The 23,527-nt window shown below is 34.4% G+C and overlaps 1 protein-coding gene, 1 long non-coding RNA gene and 1 pseudogene across 11 annotated transcripts; 2 read left to right on the forward strand and 1 right to left on the reverse strand.

Moving 5' to 3' along the window:
• Positions 1-2,064: 2,064 nt before the first annotated feature.
• LOC140888401 (peroxidase 5-like) lies at positions 2,065-3,181 on the reverse strand. Its single transcript, XM_073296078.1, has 2 exons — positions 2,954-3,181; positions 2,065-2,820 (listed from the first exon to the last, which is right to left on the reverse strand). The coding sequence occupies exons 1-2, from the start codon at positions 3,179-3,181 to the stop codon at positions 2,065-2,067; spliced, it is 984 nt and encodes a 327-aa protein (XP_073152179.1).
• A 1,216-nt stretch (positions 3,182-4,397) lies between these two features.
• LOC140891975 (uncharacterized) lies at positions 4,398-9,562 on the forward strand. Of its 10 annotated transcripts, none has more exons than XR_012152691.1 (9): positions 4,398-4,746; positions 4,903-5,023; positions 5,245-5,341; positions 5,526-5,627; positions 5,866-6,018; positions 6,406-6,554; positions 6,640-8,796; positions 8,957-9,175; positions 9,390-9,562. It is a non-coding gene; the product is annotated as an uncharacterized lncRNA (long non-coding RNA). The 10 variants fall into 10 exon arrangements; XR_012152692.1 differs by having other exon boundaries at positions 6,649-8,796; XR_012152685.1 differs by having other exon boundaries at positions 5,245-5,370; positions 5,523-5,627; positions 6,406-8,796.
• A 1,201-nt stretch (positions 9,563-10,763) lies between these two features.
• Positions 10,764-17,877, forward strand: LOC140888402 (peroxidase 5-like; annotated as a pseudogene).
• Positions 17,878-23,527: the final 5,650 nt, after the last annotated feature.

Consider the following 23,527-nt stretch of genomic DNA (forward strand, 5'->3'; position numbering starts at 1 on the left):
ATGGGAGGCGGCTACTGCTTGGGAGAAGATTTTCTCTTCTTTTCTATTATTTTCTTTTGATTTTTCATGATTAAAAACCTTGTTTAAATCATGAATTTATTTATTGAGTAGTTTTCTCTTTCGATCAAGGCCACGTGATTGGGCCAGACAATTTATGTAGAAAAATTGATTTGTTTATTTGATATTTTCAGACTTGATTTTCTTTTATTGATTATCGAATTTATATTTGTCTTGTGAATTTCTTGACAAGTTATTTTCTTGCATGTTAATTGATTCCAATTCGACAGATGAGGTTTCGATTTTGATCACTTCGATATTCAACATAGTGTAAAATTGACTAGAAATAGAATTCGATTTCATTATGCGGTTTGGCTGTAAACTGAATTTTCACAGTTCGTCATGCATTCAAATTTGATTAGAATTACGAAAGATTAATCCATCAATATTGGAATATGTTTGATTGTTCTAGAAATAGTCTTTTGAACAAATTAGGAAATTTTCCGTGAATTAAGATTAAGTCCGAGTCTTAAATCGACTGCTTGTTACATGAATTGTCTGGTACCTACGTGTGTCACTGATCGAGCTTTTCCCAAATTGAATTCAACCTTTAATCTCTGCTGCGTTTTAGTGAATTTAATTTTTTTGCAATTTTATTTATTAGTTTAAAATCTGAAATCGCTCTTTTTGATTAGTCTAGATTAAGTAGAAATAATAATATATTGGTAATCATATTTATACAGTTCATGTGGGTTCGATACTTGGACTCTCTGTCCACTTTACTATTACTTGACCTAGTGCACTTGCTAGTTGATACCGATTTAGCTGGTCAGTCATCGCTTTACTAAAATGATCAACCCAAATTGCTATAGAAGTCCATTGTAGCCCATATAAACTCATAAATCTTTCATTTTTCCCATGTAAGACAGGAGTAACACAATCACTCCTCTTTCAGAAGACGACTTCTTCGTCGCAACCTGACCTTTGATCCACTAGGACCGAGAATCTAGAGATGGCTCCTACAGGTTCAAGAGATGGGGTATCACAATCACCCCTTCTTCAGAAGGCGACTTCTTCGTCGCGACCTGACCTTCGATCCACCAGCACCAGGAATCTTGAGATGACTCCTACAGGTTCAAGAGTTGGCTCCCATCCACGTAGCACATATTTTCTGGGGTCGGCCAGCTGGTGACCGTCTCTGATACCATTCTGTCACGTTCCGGGCCCTAGCCTGCGCGACTGCACAATGAGTCCCTATAGCAGCTACTTTGTATTCGTCTTCGCTTTACGAAAATAATTAGCTCATGTTGCTATAAAAGTTCATTATATCATATTATAAATTTATTTTAAATCTTTCATTTTTTCATGTGGGATAGATGTATCATAGTTACAGTGATGATGCATGTGCTCTCTTTCTTTACCATATATATTTATCCTCAAATAAAAATATACAATTTTATTTAACTCCAACACAATTTTATTTTACAGACTTGCATGATCAAAGCATGCAAATTAAATATATTATAAAAGTAGAAAATTAACCACTTGCCGTTTGGTTTGAGTGATATGATAAGTAATCCATAGATAAGTAATATAATGTGAATTAAAAATAAATAAGAAAAAATAGTTAATACATTATTTGATTTGATGGATAGATTATAATTTATTTGATTTAATTGATGTAAAATTATTAATTAATAAATAGATAAATAATATGACGAAAATAAGACGAAATTAATTGGGATAAGTTATACATAGATTAATAATACATCAAACCAAATAATGCCCATCGACAATGATCGATATTCAATTAATTCATTCAGATATTATTCCAGTCTTACAACTGATGAGTAGAGACAGAAGAATAGATGAAACAAAATCAAAATCAAAATCAAAATTAAAATTACAATTAATTTGAGCACAAATGAAGTTGCATGATCAAAGCTGCATGCAAGACTAAGAATATCAAATCATGATCAAACAATAATGCATGGGAAATGAAAGGTACTTGAAAGAAGTACTTCTTGAATTCAGCCTCCGATGGATGGATGAATTTAATTAAATTAATCAGTTCACCAAATTGCATTTTGTCCTGATCTCACCCTTATCAGTTCCGGTGAGCACGTCGATTTTGCCCATCTTCACCATGGCGGCGGCGAACTTGGTAGCCCATGTGTATCCATATTGAGCATTGTTCAACACGATTTTCTTGGTTAAAGGGCTGTTATACAAGGTTTGGTCCGAGGTGAAAAGACCCTTGTTGAGCTTCAAACCCACGTAGTACTTGTTGTCCAAAATCTTAGGGGTCAAAGAATCAAGATTGGTTGTAGGGTTTACTGTTGTGGTCCCATTAACCGGGGGAGGACAGATTGTTTTCAAGAATGCTGCATACTTGGGGTCTAGGGTCGGGTCGACGGTCGGGTATAGACGAGTGGAGAAGGAAGTGCAGTGCGAAATGCCGATGGAGTGAGCGCCGGAGAGTGTGACCATTTCATCAAGGGTCAGCCCTTTTCTGGCGAAGTTGTCTCTGAGAGCTGTGGCATTGAAGAATGGTGGGGGAAGGTTCAGAAGGGGATCCAGTATTAAGGAGACGTTCCCGTCGCGCCGACCGGACGGGACTTGGTAGTATATGTTCCCCACTTTCCATGCACTATCACGAGCTGCGAATGCGAGAATGTCCGCACAGGAAACGACGCCGGGGCATCGGATCTCCAGTTCGGCTTTGGCGGCATCTATGATCTCGAAGCCCCGCAGGCTTCCCTTGTTTGGGATGCTTTCCTTTTCGGAATTTGGTCCATCCAACAGCACAGAAGCATCACATCCCTATAAAATTAAATTATATATATATATATATCCATGAGCTAATTAAGATCAAATATATATATTATTATTGAAAAACAACAAACATCTAAGATGATCATTAAAATTAATATATATATATTTATATCCTACTTACCCGGACGAAGCAATCGTGGAAATGCAACCTTATAATGCCAGCAGCAAGGCCAGGGTTAAGCCTAACGAATTTGCTCACGTACTTCTGCACTATGAATTCTGCCGGAGGACAAGACTGACTGTAAAATCCCACCCTAAATGGTGACTGCAACTTCAGCGGCACCGCATAAACCGAACAAGATAAAATGAATAATGTGATAAATGTGATCAGTAATTTGCTTTTAGCCATTTTGTTCATGTATTAATTGAACGCCTTAAAAATATATATCTATCTCAGGTTGCTGAGATCGATATATATTTCAAGACAAAAATGCGATGAAATATGGAGAATTGATTGTCAGTTTTTATAAGCAAATCATTATGATTTTTAAAAGGACTGACTTGTGTGGAAATTCACAAGTTTCAATTTCTTATAATATTGGTCCCCACTAATATCCAACTTGTTGAATCGCATATTTTATTTTAATAATTTTAGTACTTATTTGGGTAGCACTATCAGTGATTATATATTATTGTTTATTATAAATGAATAAAGATATACATATAGATCATTGAGGAATGTAAAATGTTTCTTCTGCGCAAACTATATATATAAAGTCAACCACGTTTTATTTTAAAAACTTTGATATTTTAATACATCATGCTTGCACATTTAGCTGAGAGAAGGGGATGTTGGGGAAAAATGGCCACGCCTCGAATTAATTAATTAATCCTTGAAATATGATAATAGGTATGCTTCTCAAAAATTAAAAATAAAATTTCTTGATCAGGGCCCCGGGTCAATTTAACATAAATATTGGAAAAATTTTAAAACATTTTATCTAAGATTTATAAATTAACATTTTTTTTATTAAAATCAAATAATAAGAAGACAATATCGAATATATTCAGAGAGTGCTCGCAAATTCCAATCACTAAAAACAAATTGAAAGGTATCGACAAGACATTATACAAAAACTTACGCAGTTATAAAACACGCTGATGCTGTCCTATGATGTTGGAAACATCAAAGGGCAACACCTCCTGAGACTTAACAAGTTCGAATGAAAATAGATAAGTTCAATCAATAACGAATTGTTACGAATAATAACGCAGCGAAAATAAATATAAAAAAATAAATAGTTAACACAAGAGTTACTGTGCACAAGTGCGATGCCTTCACTACAACAAAAATGATCATTAACAACAGTAGAAAGACAACGCTTTTTACAAAAAAGCGTTGTTAAAAAAATAAACACAACACTTTTACTGGAAAGTGTTGTCTTTATTTAATTTTTTATGTCATCAACAACACTTTTTATAAAGCGTTGTGTATGAGCGTTTTTTTAAACCAACTACAACACTTTATTAAAAGCGTTGTAAATGAGAGTTTTTTTTAAACTCTATCACAACGCTTTTTAATAAAGAAATAAATAAATATACTACTAGAATGCTTTGTTTAAAAGCGCAAGAAAAGAATACCCAAAACTATCCAGCCCATTTCACTTTACTCGATGAAAATCGATCGAAGTCCGATGCACGTCGTTGCTAGGCACAAAAATCTTTGAAGATCACTTGGATTTCGCCTTGCCCATTTCTTCCTTCGATTTCGTCTTTTCGAACTTTTCTGTCATCGTCAATCATTCAAATTAGAAATCGGAAGTGAAGAATATTGGATGCGGAGATTTGAAATCAAATCATGTAGATTTCGAAGGCAGAGATTCAGAAACTTCAATTGAAAAGCAGAGGAAAAATCAATCGATGGCGAAATCCAACAACGGGATGGACTGAAAATTTCTCGGCGCAAATCCTCTAGTGAGAATTTGAATCTTATCTTTCAAATTCTTTATTGTTAGAAACCCTAGTTTTGGCGCTGTTCATGGGGTTGTTTGTTGGTAATTCTGCCAGTTTGTTTAAATTCGAATTTGATTTTTGGGGACAATCTGATTTGATAGTTTTTTTTCTGGGCAGAAAGTTAGTGCAAGCTAAAAAAAAATCCAAGGAAAATGACAGAGACGGTGGCACTGGGTGAAATCCAAAAGAATTAAAATCTTGGAACCTTTGGATTCCTGCTGCTCCCTTCATAAGAATCGTAAGCTCAACCCTCACCTTTCGCATGTCCATAATTCCATTTATTCTACTATCTTAAGATATTTGAACTTCTCGTGAATTTTTAAGTTTATATTTCCTACTTTTTTGTAGTTCGTATCAAATATATCCTCTATTTTAGCACATATTTTGTATTGTATTTGTATTGAAGTAGCATGATTTTGTCTCAAAGACTTTGTGGCTATTTCTCTTAATGTTTGACAGTTATATGAGATTCTTTCCATGTATTCTCCTCGTTGGACAGCAGAAACCTTAGTAGCCATGCAAGAGGTGTGAAAAAGTAATCTCATATACTTTCAAGGTTTCACTTTCTCAAATCTTTCAATAAATGTAAGATATTATTGTGTGGATTGTCATATTTTGGAATCTTAGTTTGTGTATTATAGAAATGAAGAAAAAGTATCTAAATGACCAATTGTGTAGCTCATATGGTTTTATCGGTGTCAGCTCTTTTGATCATAATTTCGGTTCACTTGCTGTAGCAGTTTGTGCGCTGCCACAGCTAGCGCTTGCGCAAGTGTGCAATCCTTACCTGCTCTTTGTTACGGTCTCTTGACGGAATTCCCAGGAACACCATAATCCAGTTGGTAAATTACTCTAAATTTTTTTTTATCAGCTTTGTGTTTGAGTGCTTATGTGGTATCTGTGTCAATGAAACATATGTGAAGTTACTAAAAGTTATGGTTGGATATGGTTGGATTCTTCCAATAAAATTGTTTTAAGGCTGTACATTGTGCTTAGTTTTTGAAGTTGTTAGTGATGCTGCATGTTGTTTTATCCCTGCCCATAATTCGAGCTTTAGGACTGAAACTTGCCAACTTGCAGGTTTATCAGTAGCAAAAACTTGATGTTCATGCTTTTTGCTTAGCCCTTCATATTTGCTCGGGGTCATGGGCTGGGCAGAAAGCGTGGCGCAGATGTCAGCACAAGAGTTTTATAATCTAGGCTTTGCAGACTTGTCTTCTTCCATTAAGCCTGGTTAGTTTGTTTACATACCATGCAGCTGCTCTGTTTTTTCTTGCATGAATTACTTTTCAGTGCATTTCATCTTATTTTAATCGATTTGATGGTCCTAAAAGTCCTAAATTTATTTATTTGAATGATTTCATGTCGTTATGTTTTTATCAACTTCGATTATTCTAATGTTTGACATAGTATGTTCTTGATAAGTATGGTTTTGAATCATTCTCTTGTCTTCAACTTTTAAGTTAATTTTACCTTGTTTCTTATGTTTGGTTGGAAGTTGTTGTGGTCAATGACAGTGGAGGTGTCAAAAATGTAAGCATAAAGAGCACAGATTCTTGATTAGATTCTGGAGGTATTATTTGTTCTCTTATGCATATGATTATTTGAATTGTATTTCAGGCCTCTCACTTGCTCAAGTATGACTCGATGCTGGGTACGTTCAAAGCTGATGTTAAAATAGTCGATAAAGAGACCATCAGTGTCGACGGGAAAGATTAGTGGCAGCTAAGTTCCAGCCCAAATTGTTGACTGTAGGATGCTGCCTGCAGGTGAGAAAATATGTGGTTGCTAGATTTATTTTGAAATTTTTCCCTTTTATGTCGTTATATTCATGAACGATGCATGATGATCCAGAACTTACAGATATGAAAAAGAAGGCAAACACTAAAAGTTTGAAGGAAATGGATTTTCTCTTGAGGTAGCTTATGTACTTAGATCATTCATTTAGCAAAATGTATGTGATAATTATGGAGATTTAGAGGTCACTGTTTGATTATATCTTGGATAGCAATCATAAATCAAATGTCTACACTCTACAACAATCAATACCTAATTTGCTGTAACTGATAGAATTTATGGATTTTACTCTACGATTTTCAATTTTTTTTCCCTCGAAATAAAGGATTTTGAGACATGGGAATTGGGAAGAATATTCTTTAGCCATCCAACCTATCGTTTACAGATGCATCATTTTTTTTGTTTCGTCTATTATAATTTTTCCTCCCTTTTTTTGACTTATTGATCATGGCATAAGTTATTTTAATCAACAAGTAAATTTTTAGATAAAAAGGAGTCTATACAACTACATTGGCATGTCTAGGAAAAACAAAAGTTTTTATACATTCTTGAGGTCAACTGGATCTTAATGCTGCTATGTTTAGCCGTCACTCTCGATTTTAGAGACATCAGGAGATTAGGCAATGCTTCAGGTACATATTTTTTGTTTCCTGAAGATCCAAGGTTCTTAGTCTAACTAAAGTTTTATGTTTTTCTTCATGAAGGGTTGGCAGTTATCACCGTCATGTTGGTCACTGAAGCTTTAGTGGAATCTTTATGGTCAGCTGATTTATATCTTGAGTAATAATAATTGAGGGGAGAAAACAGGGGAGACAAGAATGCAGATGATTTCTTTGGAGAAATTTGGAGAAATGATTTAGAGAGATTTATTTTGGATTGCGCTTGGTATTATTTTGGGGGAATAAAGTCAATGTTTTATATTCACTGAATCTTGTTGTTTTCAAACTTTGTTTAATAAATCATTTTTGGAAATTAATAAAAATTGAATAAGAGATTTTGTTATGAGAAATTTTTCTGGTATTCTGTATCCAACACTGTAAAAATTGCGTTTTTAAAGCTATATTTTGGGGTTTAGATAACAAGCTTCTGGGTTGACTCCACCTAGCTCAAAAGTTGATACGTATAATTGCAATTAATTGTTTGATTCATGTTTATCTTTTTTTTTCTTTTTGTTATATGGGTACAAATTTTTTGAAAGCAAGAAATTGTTCTAAAGTCTGTCCTCTTATAATCTTATTCCTCCTAAGTTTTTTTGGTTGATGTTGTGGATTAGTTCAGTCAAACCAAACATTCTTCACAATCCCTTGTCAATAATTAGTATATAGGGATAATTCGATTAGATCCCAACTAGAGAAAGGAATTACATGATAATATATCTGTCAACTGTGGATATCTGGTTAGGAGAGAAGTCGTTGTAGAATTATATCGGATGGTTCTTTCATACTTAGATTGATAATTGATTATCTATGCTTAAGCATAATAATTATTGTTTATTTTCTTTTTTAGTGTTTAGTAATCTTTTATTGATTTGTTCTACTCATCGAGAAAGCTATTCAACCTATAGCTTTTATGAAAGGTCCAGATGCATTATTCAAACTTGTTTTCTTTTCTTTTTTTAAATTTTTTTTTTTGAAATGCTTTGCATATTTTTAAACTAAAGGTCACTCAAGATATAAATCAGTAGCAACCATGAAGATCCAATGTTTTTAGTCTAACTAGCGAGATACATTGTGATATTCTTATGCTGATATCTAGAGGACGCCAGGTTCTAGTCTTGTGATATTTATGTCAACTTTTTGTAGTTTCTACGTTGCCATGCTGGAGATCTAATTCCATGTTGGTTGTATTTTGGATTTATTGTTGTAGATTTGATAATTTCAATACATTAGTCTCTGATATGGAGTAAGGGAATTGAATGATGAAGATTATTGTTTGGTTTACTTTTGTTGGATATACATTAATAAGGCTGCTCTGTTGTAGCACCTTGAGTTGGGGCAGATGGTTGTCTCTGTGAATTACATCTCTTGATTTAGGGGCTTCTGGATTTGTTGCGTTTCTGGGCTGTTGGAGGCAGTGTTGTGCAGTGGATTTGGGATGTTTGGAGTGAATTTGGCACTGTTTTAGGCACCACTGTTCTTTTGGACGTGATTCAAGTTTTTGCACACCAAGTATTTGAGATTTTGATTCTCTTAAATTACAACTTTCTTGCACGAGGTACTTGGCTGTTCATTTGCTATTTTATTACGCTCTGGTATTGATTTATTATTAGAAGATTCATGTTGTTTTTTATTGATAATTCTGATTTTTGGAAATTTTTGATGGTGTATTGTAATATGATCTTTAGCCTTTTCTGTCTTCATGTTTGGGATGTTAGCTACTGTCATGAATGCAATATTTTTGCAATCAACGATGGAGAGCATTGGCATTTCAACAAGAGTTCAGACTGCATTTCGCATGTCAGAATTTCTAAACCATACATAAGAAGAAGAGCCATTCGGCATTTAGAGAAAGGAAGAGTTGTAATTTTTGCAGCTGGTACTGGGAAATCGCTTTTTCACAACTGATACTGCTGCAGAACTTCGTTGTACAGAGAGTGAGTCCATTTCTATGACTTAAATGCTTATATATATTAATATGATATTTGTTGAATGTTATTAAACCATAAATCCCACTTGCTTTTCCTTTGTATTGTATAAATATATTAAGTGCCATCCATTTTCTTTCTAGAGTCATGAATTATTTTGTTCCTTATATTGTATCATTTTATTGGAATGGTGCATGAGAAACTGATGTTGCATTTTGTGTAGTTAATGCGGAAGTGGTGCTGATCAAAGCTACAAATGTGGATGAAGTTTTTGATGAAGATCATAGGAATAATAAAAATGCAGGTCTACTAGTTTATTGAGTTAGAATTAGATTATTTTTTATATTTGAATGACTTGTAATATTGGAAGATTGTATATTAAATTTTATTTTACAAATTTTTGAATTTTGAGTGATTTATAATATTAAAATTGTGAATTAATTTTTTTTTGTTTTTTATTTGATAAAAGACAACGCTTTTTAAATGTTGTCGTATAGGATTTAAAGCGTTGTTAAAGCTAGTGTTGTAAAAAAGTCAGCTCAACGACAATGCTTTTTATGCGTTGTCTTTTTGAGAAACGACAACGCTTAAAAAAGCGTTGTCGTTTCTCAAAAAGACAACGCAAAAACAACGTTGTCGTTGAAAAAAAAGCGTTGTCTTTTTTAAAAAAGACAATGCGGAAAAAGCGTTGTCGTTGAGCGGTTTTTTTTACAACACTGGCTTCAACAACACTTTTTTAGCCACATAGACAACGCGGAAAAAGCGTTGTCTATGACCTTTTTTTTTTGTAGTGCTTATGACAAAAAATAATTACTAGGACAAAGTAATATTCAATTACAAAAATTAATCCTAGTAAACCAATCAAAGTTAAATATCTCAACACGTTGATAAATCCTAACACCACTCTAAATTCAATTCTAGGATGGAAAAAAAACCAAAGAGTGTAAAAACAAAAACCAAATTTTTTAACAAGTTGAGAAGTTAAAACCACACCCTAAAGCTATAAAACATGTATAGAAAACCAAATGGTGTATAAACAGAAACACAGCCGCAAGGTAGAAAGCCAGAAATATCTTCAATATGCAGTGGCCAGGGTGTTGTCAGTCGGTGTTTTCCAACACGTCGAACAACACCAGAAAGCAGCGATAATTCTTTAATTGGAATATGTGATCTTCGATGGTTTGGTTCTTCAGAATTCTTCTCTTTCGATTAATTATGTTTATATTTTGCTCTCTCATTCAAGCTCTCTCCATCTCACGATCTCTCTTTTACTGTCACGCCCCGACACCAAGCCTATATGACATTGGTGTTATTTAATGTTTCCACATTAAACAAAAAACCTCGGTTTTCAAAAATTCAAATAGCAGTCTATTCATTCACAAAAACTGAAATACATTGTCATTCATAAACTGAATTCACATCATCTTTAAAATGCTTAAACAATTAACAGAAAACTATCTCATAAACTTAACAATAAAAGAGTCTTAAAACGCAGCGGATAGAAAATAAATTAAACTAATAAGTCTTCTTCTTTCTTCACCAGCCCCAAAACTCAATTTGCTCATCTTCTTCTAGTTCTTTCTCGTTCTTATCTGATATGGTTTTGGGTGGGTAAGTGATATGGTTGTCACTCAGTAAATGGAATAAAATTATCCCAGCCTTTAAAATCATTTTAACAGTGATATCATGTGTATAAATATATCAAAACAGAACAGAGCGGAACAAAAATTCGGTAATAAAAAATAACAATAATCATTTTATGCACTAAATTGTATTATCAATTCGTGGCTAACTGATATCAGTTCCTTATATGTTAACCTCTAAAGGGTGAGGCCAGTAATCAGTAGTTAGAGCAGTAATGTTCAGAATATATATTCTTACCACTAATTCACAAGATTCAGTGCACCAGAAATCAGTAATCAGAGTTTCAGTTTTCGGACCCACAAGGGAAGCCTGCTCGGCTTCGAGATCATAGATGCAACCAAAGCCAAACTAGAGATCCGATGCCCCGACGTCATTTTCTGTGCGGAAATTCTCGCATTCGCAGCTCGCGATAGTGCATGGAAATTTGGGAATATATACTACCATGCCATGTCCCACCCAGTCGGCGCAACGGGAACGTCTCATTAATACTGGATCCCCTTCTGAACCTTCCCCCACCATTCTTCAATGCCACAGCTCTCAGAGACAACTTCTCCAGAAAAGGGCTGACCCTTGATGAAATGGTGAAACTCTACGGTGCCCACTCCATCGACATTTCGCACTGCACTTCCTTCTCCACTCGTCTATACCCGACCATCGACCCAAACCTAGACCCCAAGTACGCAGTGTTACGCCTTAAACGCATACAAATCTCGTGTTATGATATTAATGTTTTTAATGCTTTAACAAGTCTCTAAATATTATGTTTTGATGATTAAAAAACTCGGTTAATTGCTACTAATAGTTTAAAGTGAGAAATTTGCAGATAATAAAATTTTTTCTCTAAGAAAATTATTGGAAGCAAGAACCGATAAGCCAAATATTGAAGAAAATTTTGAAGTGTTTGAAACTGCCAGAGTTTGGAGGGTCTGAAGTTAGGTTCGGACCATCTGAAGAGTTTCAAAGATTTATTAAAGATTTGGATGAACAGCGCGGAGGCCACGAAGACATCACTCAGAAGATCTAAAGGTAATTCGGACGGTCCAAAGATTTTCCAGGAATTAAAAATGTTTCGGAGGCACGCTCGGAGGGCACGAAGATACAGTTCGGACGATCCGAAGTATGGATCGGACGGTCCAAACAGCTTTACGGCGATGAAAAGATTTTGTCGGAAGAAATTTGCCGAAATGAATTTAATGCAGCCGTTCGGACGATCCAAAGACAGTTCCAGACGGTCCGAACAGTTCCTCAGCCGCAGAAATTTGAATTTGAAACAGCTGCGTTCGGAGGCTCTGAAGCCAGTGCGAACAGTCCGAACTCACTCGAATCAGCAACTATAAATAGAGGCATTCCAAGGTCATTTGAATCCAAGCAACTCACCTTCGAGTATCTCATCCTTCAAGCAATATTTCAAGCATTTGAAGCTTATTTCGAGTCCCTCAAAAGATATATGTATCGAGTTGTAATAAACGCTTGAAAGTTGTTGTTGTATTCACTCGAGTGTGAAGCCCGAGTTGTTTCGAGTTGTGAGGCTATCCTTGGAGCCCTTAAGACCAAGTGTATCGAGTTGTATTGGCGCGGTGATCGTGTTGTTGTTGTACGGCTATCCTTGGAGCCATCAAGGCCAATACATTTGAAGTGCTAGTGGATCCTTGGTTAATTGACCTTAACCAAGAAGGGGAGACGTAGACGATTTATAGTCGAACTTCCATAAACATATCATATCTTTTTTACTGCTTTATTTACTTTACGCATTTATTTATCACATTTATTTGATTGTTTTAAGTCTTTCTCTTGCGTACATGCATAATCGCTTTAAATTGCTAAAATTGACAATAGAACCTAAATCTCCCTCCCCCCCAATTAGGTTCTAACATTCAGCATTCTTGAAAACAATTTGTCCTCCCCCAGTTAATGGGACGACAACAGTAAACCCTACAGTGAATCTTGATTCTTTGACCCCTAAGTACTATTTAACACCCCGTTTTTATCTTAAATGAGTTTATTTGAGTTAATCGGAGATTACAGATTTCACGAGCTGGCTCGATTTTGATCAGGGTCTATTTTGCAAAAATTGGATTTTTCAGGGACTAAAACGCAAATAGTGGATTTGTTATATTATCTACACTTAGAAAGGATTTGACTTAGTCTCCTTTGCATTATCTTCATCTCCTCCATAAGTTCTCCACCATTGAAGACGCCTCCTTAGGCTTTCAAGCTTTCATAATCCAGTCCGAGCTCGATCCGGTCGTTGGAATTTATTTCTGAAGGCAGATTATCGATCACTGCAGTGAGAGCTCTGTTATATTGTAAGTTCTTCTACGATCGGATACATTCTAGTTTTTGGATGTTGTTAGAATCGTTTGAGATTCGAGTATGTTGTTCTTGACAGAGTTCTGATCGTTTATTATCTGTCGGTTTTGAATTAGAGCGACGTTCGGTTTTGTTATGATTTTTGGAAGCCATTTTCGAAAATGTGGATTTTGATATTGATGGGTTTGCTTAGTTATTGTTGTTTTGGGCATTGATATGAGGTTATATCGGTATTGAACTGCTGTCTGCGTTTTCGGTTTGTTCAGTTTATAGCCGTTATGCCGTCGGTTTGAGTTTTGGAGATTTCGAACCATTTTTGTATTGATTGAAGCTTTGGCTTGTGAGTGATCATGGTTTTTGATCAACTCTTGTATTCGTACAGATTCGTTGGAGTTTGTCGAGCCCTGTGTTAGCAGCATTGTTCGTCGAGAGTTGGACGAAGAACGGTAAAGAGATTTCCTTGAACCGTTGTTTGTTGTTTAGGTTGTATAGTTGTTGATACAATTTTTTTTTGTAGCTTGTCCAGATTTGGATCTACGACATTGAAAGGTAAAAGCAGTCATCGTGGCGGGATAGCATACTCGGGACAATTGGTTCTCGAGTTTCCTTTTCAAATCACATATTGCATCTACACTTGTTCTAGCATGAGGAACTTGTGTCTTGTTGATTGATTTTGCTTTTGACTATGTGGCTTATGTTTTATGTTTCGGTTATGCATTCATCTTGAGCCTACGTTGATTCAGCGGGCAGAACCGCCCTTTTTGTTTGGACGTTTGGGAACTATGATTGAGTGGCCTAGGTCGTAGTCGTATCGCCTAGTGCTAGCATACTCATTATGGTTGCTCAAAGTCTCGAGGAGTGAGATATATGGCATCTCCTCGATTGGGAGAGTCGGTGAGTCGTCACATGATCTCATCCTCGGGATCCCAAAAGCACAGCAGCAATCCTTCGTTTATCAGATTTGATATCCTGGTTTAAAGACATGCATTTCATTACGTTGCTATTGACTGTGTTGTTGTCTTGAAAGCATGTTTATTGTCGTATTATTTTGATATGTTGCTTTTATTGGGATTATCATTCTCACCGGTTTATCCGGTTGTTGCTTTGTTTTGTATGTGTACTTGGCAACAGGAAGGGCAGGATCAAGTTAGCATAGACCTGGTTAGCGTCAAGAGCAAGGGATAGAAGTGAGACTCGTTTAGAAGTCGAATCTGCATGTCAACCTAGTTATGTTTTGCGAACATGTTTAGTCATTCGAACTTCTCGTATTTGTTTTGTAAGCAAGAAACGATGTAGGTACTATCGAATTGAATGTTTCTCTTCCCTAAACCTTTCTGGTATTGTTATTGGCTTGTCAAATACTTTTAATGCAAGTGTTTAGGTTTTGTTGAGTTTATTTCGGTGCCTTAGCTTTTCTGGGCGAGAGGACGGCGCGGGCGCGGGCGCGGGCGCGGGCGCTCTTACTTAGAGAGCGGGCGCGCTGGTTTTTGCGCAGCATCGGCGCGGGCGCGCTGATGTCAGCGCTGGCGCGCGAGCCTTATTTAAAAAAAAAATATAATTGTTTGCTTCTAATCTTGGTTTCTTGTTTACTTATCGATTGTTGTCCGATATTAGTTGATTAGAAACGAGGTCTCACATACTATGTGTGTAACGCCCAAAAATTCTTCACGTAAATCCGCATGCATAACTAGGAGATTTAATAATTTTAAAATAATGTGAAAATGTGTTAAATTGCTTTTATGTGATATTATGTGAGATTTGATTTAATTGCATGTTTTAAATATTATTTCAGCATTTAAACCGCTAGGTTTTGATTTATGAGTTTAATTGAGAAAGTTATTTTATGATCGCGTAGGCGGGACCGTCGACGGACGAGATGTTAGTTTTCACCCAAAATATTTTATCAGATTTTTAGGAGCCTTAAAATATTATTTTATGGTAAGATTTTAAGAAAATTATGGTATTTATATATGTATATATGTATGTTCCCGTTTTTACCTAAAATAAGTCATTTTAATGACTTTTATTAACTTTTAAAAATCTTATATTTTTATATTTCGGGATTTAAGTTAAATATCAGATTTAATTATTTTGTATTTAAGAGTTTTAAGTTTATTTTATTTTATTCAATAATTACTTAATATCTTAACCTTGTTTTATTAAAGATTTAACCTAATCCTACCCCTTAAACATACCGTAAATTCACCTAACCGCCTCCTCATCCCTTCTTCCCCATCTCCACGTTCCCCAGTAGAGAACTCAGCCCCATAGCTGACTTGTAAGATTTTTCCTATTGTTTTGAAGATCCATTTGTCCCGTAAAGTCGTACGCGCGATTTAGACGTCGTTTCTTGCAAATATTCATCAAGGCACGTTTGATTCCATTCTTGAACACCATTTAGATCATATTACAAAGTTTTTTGTGCATGAATGATCTGATAATGCATGTGTATGTGAATTGAAATTAAAATACTCAAGTTCGTTCATGCATGCACTCACGTTTTTACACTTGTTGGATTGATTTGATTCATGTTTCTGGCCATGGAGAGTTCGAGCCTACTATCCTATGTTTTATGGGTCTACAAGGGTCACTTGGGGTCAGGTATGGTGGGTGGAAAGGGGCTGGAGATGGCTAGGACCGAAGCCTTCTACCTTGGTTGCAAAGTAGATTATGGCAGTTTCGGGATTCCCGAATCGTGGGTCGCTAGGGCGGTGTAGGGATTGGTTCAAGGCGACGCTTGGTTCGTTGGAACCGCCCATACGTGGGCTATGTCTGGGAGATGGAGCTCCGGCCATTCGGCGGCCGAAGCTGGCCTGCTGCTACATAGCCAAGAGTAAAGAATATTGAGAGGGGGGGGGGGGGGGGAGTCTGTACGTGATGGGTTGGGAAATTGGGTTTCTTTTTTTTTTATTTTTTATTTTGGGTTATGGGTTTTTAGGCGGGCCGGGCTTGGGTCTTGGGTCTGGGTCCGGGTTCGGGTCGGGTCACGTCTTGATGGGTCAAATTAATTTTAGTCCGGGTCTACATTTTTATTAATTAGGCTTGGGTATTTTATTTTAATTAATTAAGAGTTTAAGTTAGTAAATTAATGGGTTGGGCTTGATTAAATTAATTAATTAAACTAATTTAATGGGCTTTAATAATTATTGAGGTGAGCCCACTAATTTGTCATGGGTCGTGTGATCCATGAGAATTATTGGGTCAAGTTGTGTTGTGTTTAGTAATTTTATCGGTCAAATTTATAAGTTAATAAGTTGATGGGCCTAAATTATGTTTAAGTGAGCCCATTAGTTTCCATGGGCCTGGGAGCCCATGAAATTTAATGGGCCAGGTCAGGTTGGGCTTTTGGGTTTTTGAGTCAGTCTAGGAATTTATGGGTTTAAGTTAAGTGGTCAGCAGCTCGAACAAGTCCTTGGAAAAATAAATGTCCGTAAATATATATTTAATTCATGCATGTATTTTTATTAGGTATATAAGTATGATTTTTAAGAAAATAAATTAAATATATATTTACGGACAAATTTTCATGAAATAAAGAGAATTTTTATGTTCATGCATCATTAATAATTTTTACGATAAGTTTAAGTGCATGTTAAGAAAAATACATTTTTATGAAAGTTGAAGTGAAGGTGAAAAGTGATGTGGTTGGAGGCCGAGATACCTGGGCCCGGTGACCTTCTTGATAATGTTTATGTATGATGAGCATATGGATCCAGCTGAGAGGGCTGGTGAAGTGGCAGTACAGAGGTGGAAACCCCACCTCCGCGTACGTTGATTTTTAGATTTATCAATCGCTTAGTATGAGGTCACCGACATGGATACGACCTGTTAAGAACTAAGAAATCATGATAAGTCATTTTATGAGATTTATTAAGTATGATGATTTATGTTATTGCATGATGATTAAGCTGTATAATTAGTCATTTCATGTTTATATGCATATAATTTTAAGATCATGCATGTATAATTATTATTCACGTATTTTATATGATGTGTGCTTGTATGTGGTTTCATTTTGTTATATAAGGATAGAACGTACTGAGCCTATAGGCTCACTAGATTTAAATGGTGCAGGTGAGCAAAATGTCAATGAGGACAATGTGTTCCCGACTGGCGGCGAGAGCGTATGAGTTTCCAGACGGCTAGTACCCGTGACCATAGCTCTATTACGATATTTATGTTGAGATTTAAAATATGTATTTCCGCACACGATTAATTGATTTAGATTTTTAGTATATGCATGATTGTTAGATTTAATTATTTTATTTTAAAGTTTGCATGCATTTTGGTATAGAATTATTGTTTAGGAATTTTATTATGAAAATTTTTATAAATTATTATTTAGTAATTAATGTTAGTTATTTAGTTGCATGCATGTACTTTTATTATTATTTATGTTTATCGTGTAGATGTATATTAAATTAAGAAAAGTTATTTTAAAGTATGATGTATATATATATATGTATGAGCATATATATTTTTATATTCACTATTTTATAGTTAGAGAGTAAAAAAAAATTTCAGTAGAAGTTTTAGGACGTTTCAATGTGGGTTTGAAGATGAACAAGGGTCTTTTCAACTCGGACCAAACCTTGTATAACATCCCTTTAACAAATAAAATCGTGTTGAACAATGCTCAATATAGATACACATGGGCTACCAAGTTCGCCCCCGCCATGGTGAAGATGGGTAAAATCGAAGTGCTCACGGGAAATGATAAGTGTGAGATCAGGAGAAAATGCAATTTGGTGAACTAATTAATTAAATTCATCTATCGGAGGCTGAAGAAGTACTTATTTCAAGCTTTCATTTCCCATTATTGTTTGATTTGATCATTTTTCTTCTATTCTTTGCATTGGATATTATTGTTTTTGTTGGTATTTTAATTATATACCACAATTAAGTAAGATTAAATATATCAATATTATTATCTCATAGTATAATATTTGATATATCAAAGTGCATCCACAATTTGAGGTGAAGTAGAATTTTGGTTAGGCCATTTTGGTTAGGCCATTGCAGGAGTCCTATAAAATAGGTAGTCCCTAGTTGACAGATACATGAACAATACTGACTGTCACGCCCTGAAATCGAGCCTAGTTGACATTGATGTTATTTAATGTTTTCACATTTAACAACAAGTCTCGGTTTTCAGAAACTCAAATACCAGTCTATTCATTCATGAAAACTGAAATGCATTTTCATTCATAAACTGAATTTATAATATCTTTACAATGCATAAACTAATAACACAATTCGATCCTTAACTGATCAATAATAGAGTCTTAACGCAGTGGACATAAAATGAATCTAATCAATCTTTTTCTTCTTCACCAACCCAGACTGAATTTTCTCATCTTCATCTAGTACTTGTTTCTCGTTCTTATCTGAGATGGTTTTGGGTGGGTGAGTGATATGATCGTCACTCAGTAAATGATAGAAATCATCTCAGCTTTTAAAATCATTTTAACAGTAGTTTCATATATAGAAATATATCAAAACAGAATAAAATAGAACAAAAATTCGGTATTCATCAGTAATATATGACAGAAATCGGTTTTTATGCACTAAACTGTATTATGAGTTTGTGCTAACTAATATCAGTCCCTTATATATGTTACTCTTATAAAGGCTGAAAATGGTCAGTTAAAGGTGAGGAAAGGTTCATTTATTGTCATGAGAACCAGAAAAAAATGGATTGTACTCACTGCAAGGAAGCACGGTGGTTGGGAATTCAGCAACCATGATTAAAGCAGAAACTGATATGGCAAAAATATGGCACATGAGGCTTGTCCATGTTAGTGAAAGAGGATTAATAGATTAATCCAAAAAAATCTGTTGTGCGGTTATAAACGAGCTGCTTAAAATTTTGTGAGTATTGTGCTCTTGGAATGGCCAAGAGTATGATACTCGTGACCAAATTTACGATATAACAAATAAAAATATATTTGTAAATTTAGTTTATCTACTAGTGAAATAAAATTAAGATTTTTAATTTTAATTTTATTCTAAATTTCAGTTCTCATCTTAACATATAGTAAGAATTTTTAAATGAATTTTACATGTAAAGAGAACTTAATATTTTATTTACTAATCCTATGTTCAACATAATGATTTATCTTAATTGTCATTTTAATGTGGAATATTTATTAGTGTTTAAAATGATAACCGATTTTATAAATTCATTTCAATGTGATAATAATTTTTTCTGATTAAATTGACAATTTTTCATGTCTTTTTTTTTATAATATATATATATATATATATATATATATATATATATATATATATATATATAATTCCCAACACACCATATTTCACATGTTTCAAAATGTAGGAAATTGAATGGGCAAACTTGATGACAACGTTAATTATTAAAATAAAGTAAAATTATTGTGTTTATAATGAAGATTAAATGGGGATATGAATGTCTCATTGCCCATTCCACTATATATAGCTTTCACCAAATGTAATATTATAATATATACATAAAAAGAGATGGAAATAAATTAGTTGGTAGACATGTAGATTTCCTTCAAACACTCATATTATAGTTAAACTCTTATAGCAATGGGTAGATGAAGCTTATAGAAGAAATTTATATCAGTACTCGATTCAACAAGATTTTTCAGATAAGTGGGCTTATATATATATATATGTTTTAAAATAATGATGTTCTTGATTTTGAAAACTTGATCGTATATTACTCGTTTCATGTCATTTGATTTAGTTTCATGTTTCATTCTGCACGATTCCTTGTTATGCACTGTTAGAATTCAACTTAAGAAATGGTAGGGAAATTCCAAAAACATGATATGATATAAGGCCCTGATGTGATGAGTTATAATAACCGTTTAAGGCCTCATCCCCTTAGAATAATAACAATTAGGGACTGATCAGTAGCCATGATTAACGAGATGAATAATAGTGTTAAGTCTAAGTGCATGCTTTCAGTTTTGAGATATTCTGCTGCCTTGTTTCGAACTCTGATTTTTTCTTGTCTTGAATTATGTTGCGACATGCACTGGAACATGCCTCCTTTGAATTAGTATTATTTATATATATTCGATATTTGTGTGTACGATCGGCCCCCATTTGCTGAGTGTTTTTCAAAAGAGCAATGCTACATGTAAAACCAAATTTGTACAACAATTTTTACACCACAAAAAAATTCAATACAAAATTTTAATTTATCAAATCTCACGATACATAAAATGCAAAATTTCACGATATCATATCAAAATCTCACGAGATAATAGCAAAATATCACGACATAATTGTTGTAAATATCGTTGTACGATATATTTGTTGTACCTCTAGCATTATTCTTTCCAAAATACTCAACCCCATACTTCTCTCCCTAGATAAAAATGAAGAAGAACTTGAAGATGAAGAGCATAACTAATATTGGACTGGTGAAAAAGGAAAAATTTAGAAGTGCTGCTATTATTTGAGTTTTTTTGTTCCTATGATGATAAGTTTTAGCTTCCGCTAATGTATTGGTTTATGATTTTTCTTTTGGGATGTAAGAACAAATTTTTTCATTAAATAATATACTGGTTTTTGGTTAAAGTCTGTACTATGAGACTTGCTGTTTTTGAATGTTATTTGAAAACAACGCCGATGTTGACTAACCCTAGTTTTGGGGCGCGACAAAGAGGGTCAAGTTCAATACAGGAATTCACAAAAAATTAAGCCCTTTGACTATGTTCATGCTGATTTATGGGGTCCTTCACAAACTCAAACTCTTGGAGGTGGTAGGTACTTCATGTCCATTGTCGATGACTTCTCGAGAAGAGTTTGGATATTCATTTTGAAAAACAAGGCAGAAGCTTTTGGAATGTAAAGGATTGACATGAAGTCACTTCAAACAAGTTAGGATACAAACGAAAGCATTTAAGGACAGACAATGGTCTAGAGTTTGTCTATAAACAATTCGATGAATTCTGTAGGAAAATTGGGATCACAAGACATAAGACCATGTCACACACTCCTCAAGAGAATGGCCTAGATGAGAGGATGAATTGAACTCTCCTAAAAAGAGTAAGATGTATGTTGCTAAATGCAGGGCTACCAAAATCCTTTTGGGGTGAGGCTGTAACAACAACATGTTACTTAATAAATAGGTGTCCCTCAGCTGCAACAAATTTTAAAACACCGATGGAGCTATGGAATGAAAATCTAGCTGATTATAGAAACTTGAAGGTGTTTGGATGTATGGCCTATGCTCATACAAGGCAAGGTAAGCTGGATGCAAGGGCAAAGAGGTGTGTCTTCATTGGATATCCACCTGGTGTAAAAGGTTATAAGTTGTGGTGTTTAGAACCAGATGAAAATAAATGCATTGTTAGTAGGATGTCAGATTTGATTAATCGAAAATGGGATACCCTCCACACACTCAAAAAGGAAACCTTACAAACATGAAAGAAACTGGTATATAACAAATTGAGGTGGAGTCTCAAGAGTTAAATCTACAAAAAATGATATAGATAAAGTAAAAGGAAAGGATGATGATGATGTACAAGTAAATGAATTGGATAACTATGCTCTTTCCAGAGACAGACAAAGAATAGCTATAAATCCACCTATGATGTATGGACATGATCTCATGTCTTATGCATTAAATGTGGCAGAAGACATTACATACAAAGAAGCTTTAGGTTGTAAGGAAAGAAAGTTTTGGGCAGAAGCAATGAAATAAGAAATGGATTCTTTAATGAAAAATCAAACTTGGATACTTGTGGATTGACCTAAAAACCAAAGAGTTGTGGGGTGTAAATGGATCTACAAGAAAAAGGTGGGGATTCCAGGGGATGAGAAAGAAAGATATAAGGCTAGACTTTTAGCAAAAGTTTTACACAAGTAGAAGGGATAGGTAGATTTCAATGAAATCTTCTCCCAATGGCAAAACATGGTTTCATAAGATTAATCCTTGAACTTTGATTGTTTTAATTGGAGTTATTGGGTAATGTTTCTCAAAAGTTTTAAAATAAAAATTTCAAGATTATCTCTTCAAGAAAAATAAAAAATAATAATAAATAAAAATCAAGATCATTCATGAGTATGAAAGCCCGGGTCTTCCATTAATTGTAATAAACATAAATTTGGAAAATATTTGAACATTTTATTTAAGATGTATATATAAATATTGAACATTTTTTTAATTAAAATCAAATAATTAGGAAATATTCGAACGTATTTAGGGATTTTTTGTGTAGTCACATGTCCCGGATAACCTACTTAACAGAACTAATAACATGTGGTTAACTTGACAAAAACATAATTAAATAAAACAACAAAAACAACTTAATTATTACAACCCAATCGAAAGACGCGACTATGAATACCCAAATATAAGATAACCATATCAAAAAACAGTATGAATAAACCAACTGAAGGAAACCAAAATATCACTCCACAGAAAAGCTGCAGCCTCTGCCTCAACGAATGCTCCCGCTAGGTCTGTCCAACCTAAGGCCTGTCCTGTGGAATATGGTGTTAAAGAAATACAACCGATGACGTGAGGTATAACAGCGCTCAATACGAAAAGTATGAGTATGCACATGCTATGAGTGAATAAATGCAAATGTACAGGGTACCGGAAAACTATCACGATCAAACTTTGCTTAGTCAGGAAGGCGTCGTGGTATATAGCACGTTGGGCCGTCGCATTAGGAGGTAGCTCCCAAACTAGAATACTCAGTGGATATAGGTAAACTGATCCCGTTCTAGCTAGTCCAACCATGTACTAAGAAATAAGGGGTTGAGTGACCCTACTACATGCTTATATCAAGGGTATACATGCTCAACATAAAATGCATGCAACATAATAATTGTGACATAATATATACACATAAAACATGCCAGATAAACATGAAACATAGAACATGCATACTCAACTAGAAAATCTCGGATAATACATTCGTACCTCTAACCAGCAACCTACCAACTCCGACTATATATTATTGTACGTTTAATTATATAAATGAATAAAGATAGATCAATTTGAGGAATGTTTCTTCTGCACAGACTATATATATATATATATATATATATATATATATATATATATGTCAAACAATTGTTTTCTAAAAAAAACTTTTTGAATTTTTTAATATATCATGCTTGACCATTTAGCTTTGACTGTGTAGATTAATATTCCTTGAACTTTGATTGTTTTAATTGGAGTTAGTCGGTAATGTTTCTCAAAAGTTTTAAAATAAAAATTTCAATTTAATCTCTACAAAAAATAAAATAAAATAAAAATCAAGATCATTCATGAGTATGGGGGCCCAGGTCTTCCTTCCATTGTAATAAACATAAATTTTGGAAAATTTATGAACATTTTATTTGAGAAGTATAAATGAGACATTTTTTTAATTAAAATCAATTAGATAGTATTCAATC

This window comes from Henckelia pumila, chromosome 3 (genome assembly GCF_033568475.1).
Source record: "Henckelia pumila isolate YLH828 chromosome 3, ASM3356847v2, whole genome shotgun sequence".
Lineage (NCBI taxonomy): Eukaryota > Viridiplantae > Streptophyta > Magnoliopsida > Lamiales > Gesneriaceae > Henckelia > Henckelia pumila.

Coding starts and splice junctions, on each gene's coding strand:
- LOC140888401 (XM_073296078.1), bottom strand. CDS start 3,181: ATGGCTAAAAGCAAATTACTGATCACATTTATCACATTATTCATTTTA. Junction 2,821..2,953: donor TCCACGATTGCTTCGTCCGG/GTAAGTAGGATA, acceptor TTAATTTTATAG/GGATGTGATGCTTCTGTGCT.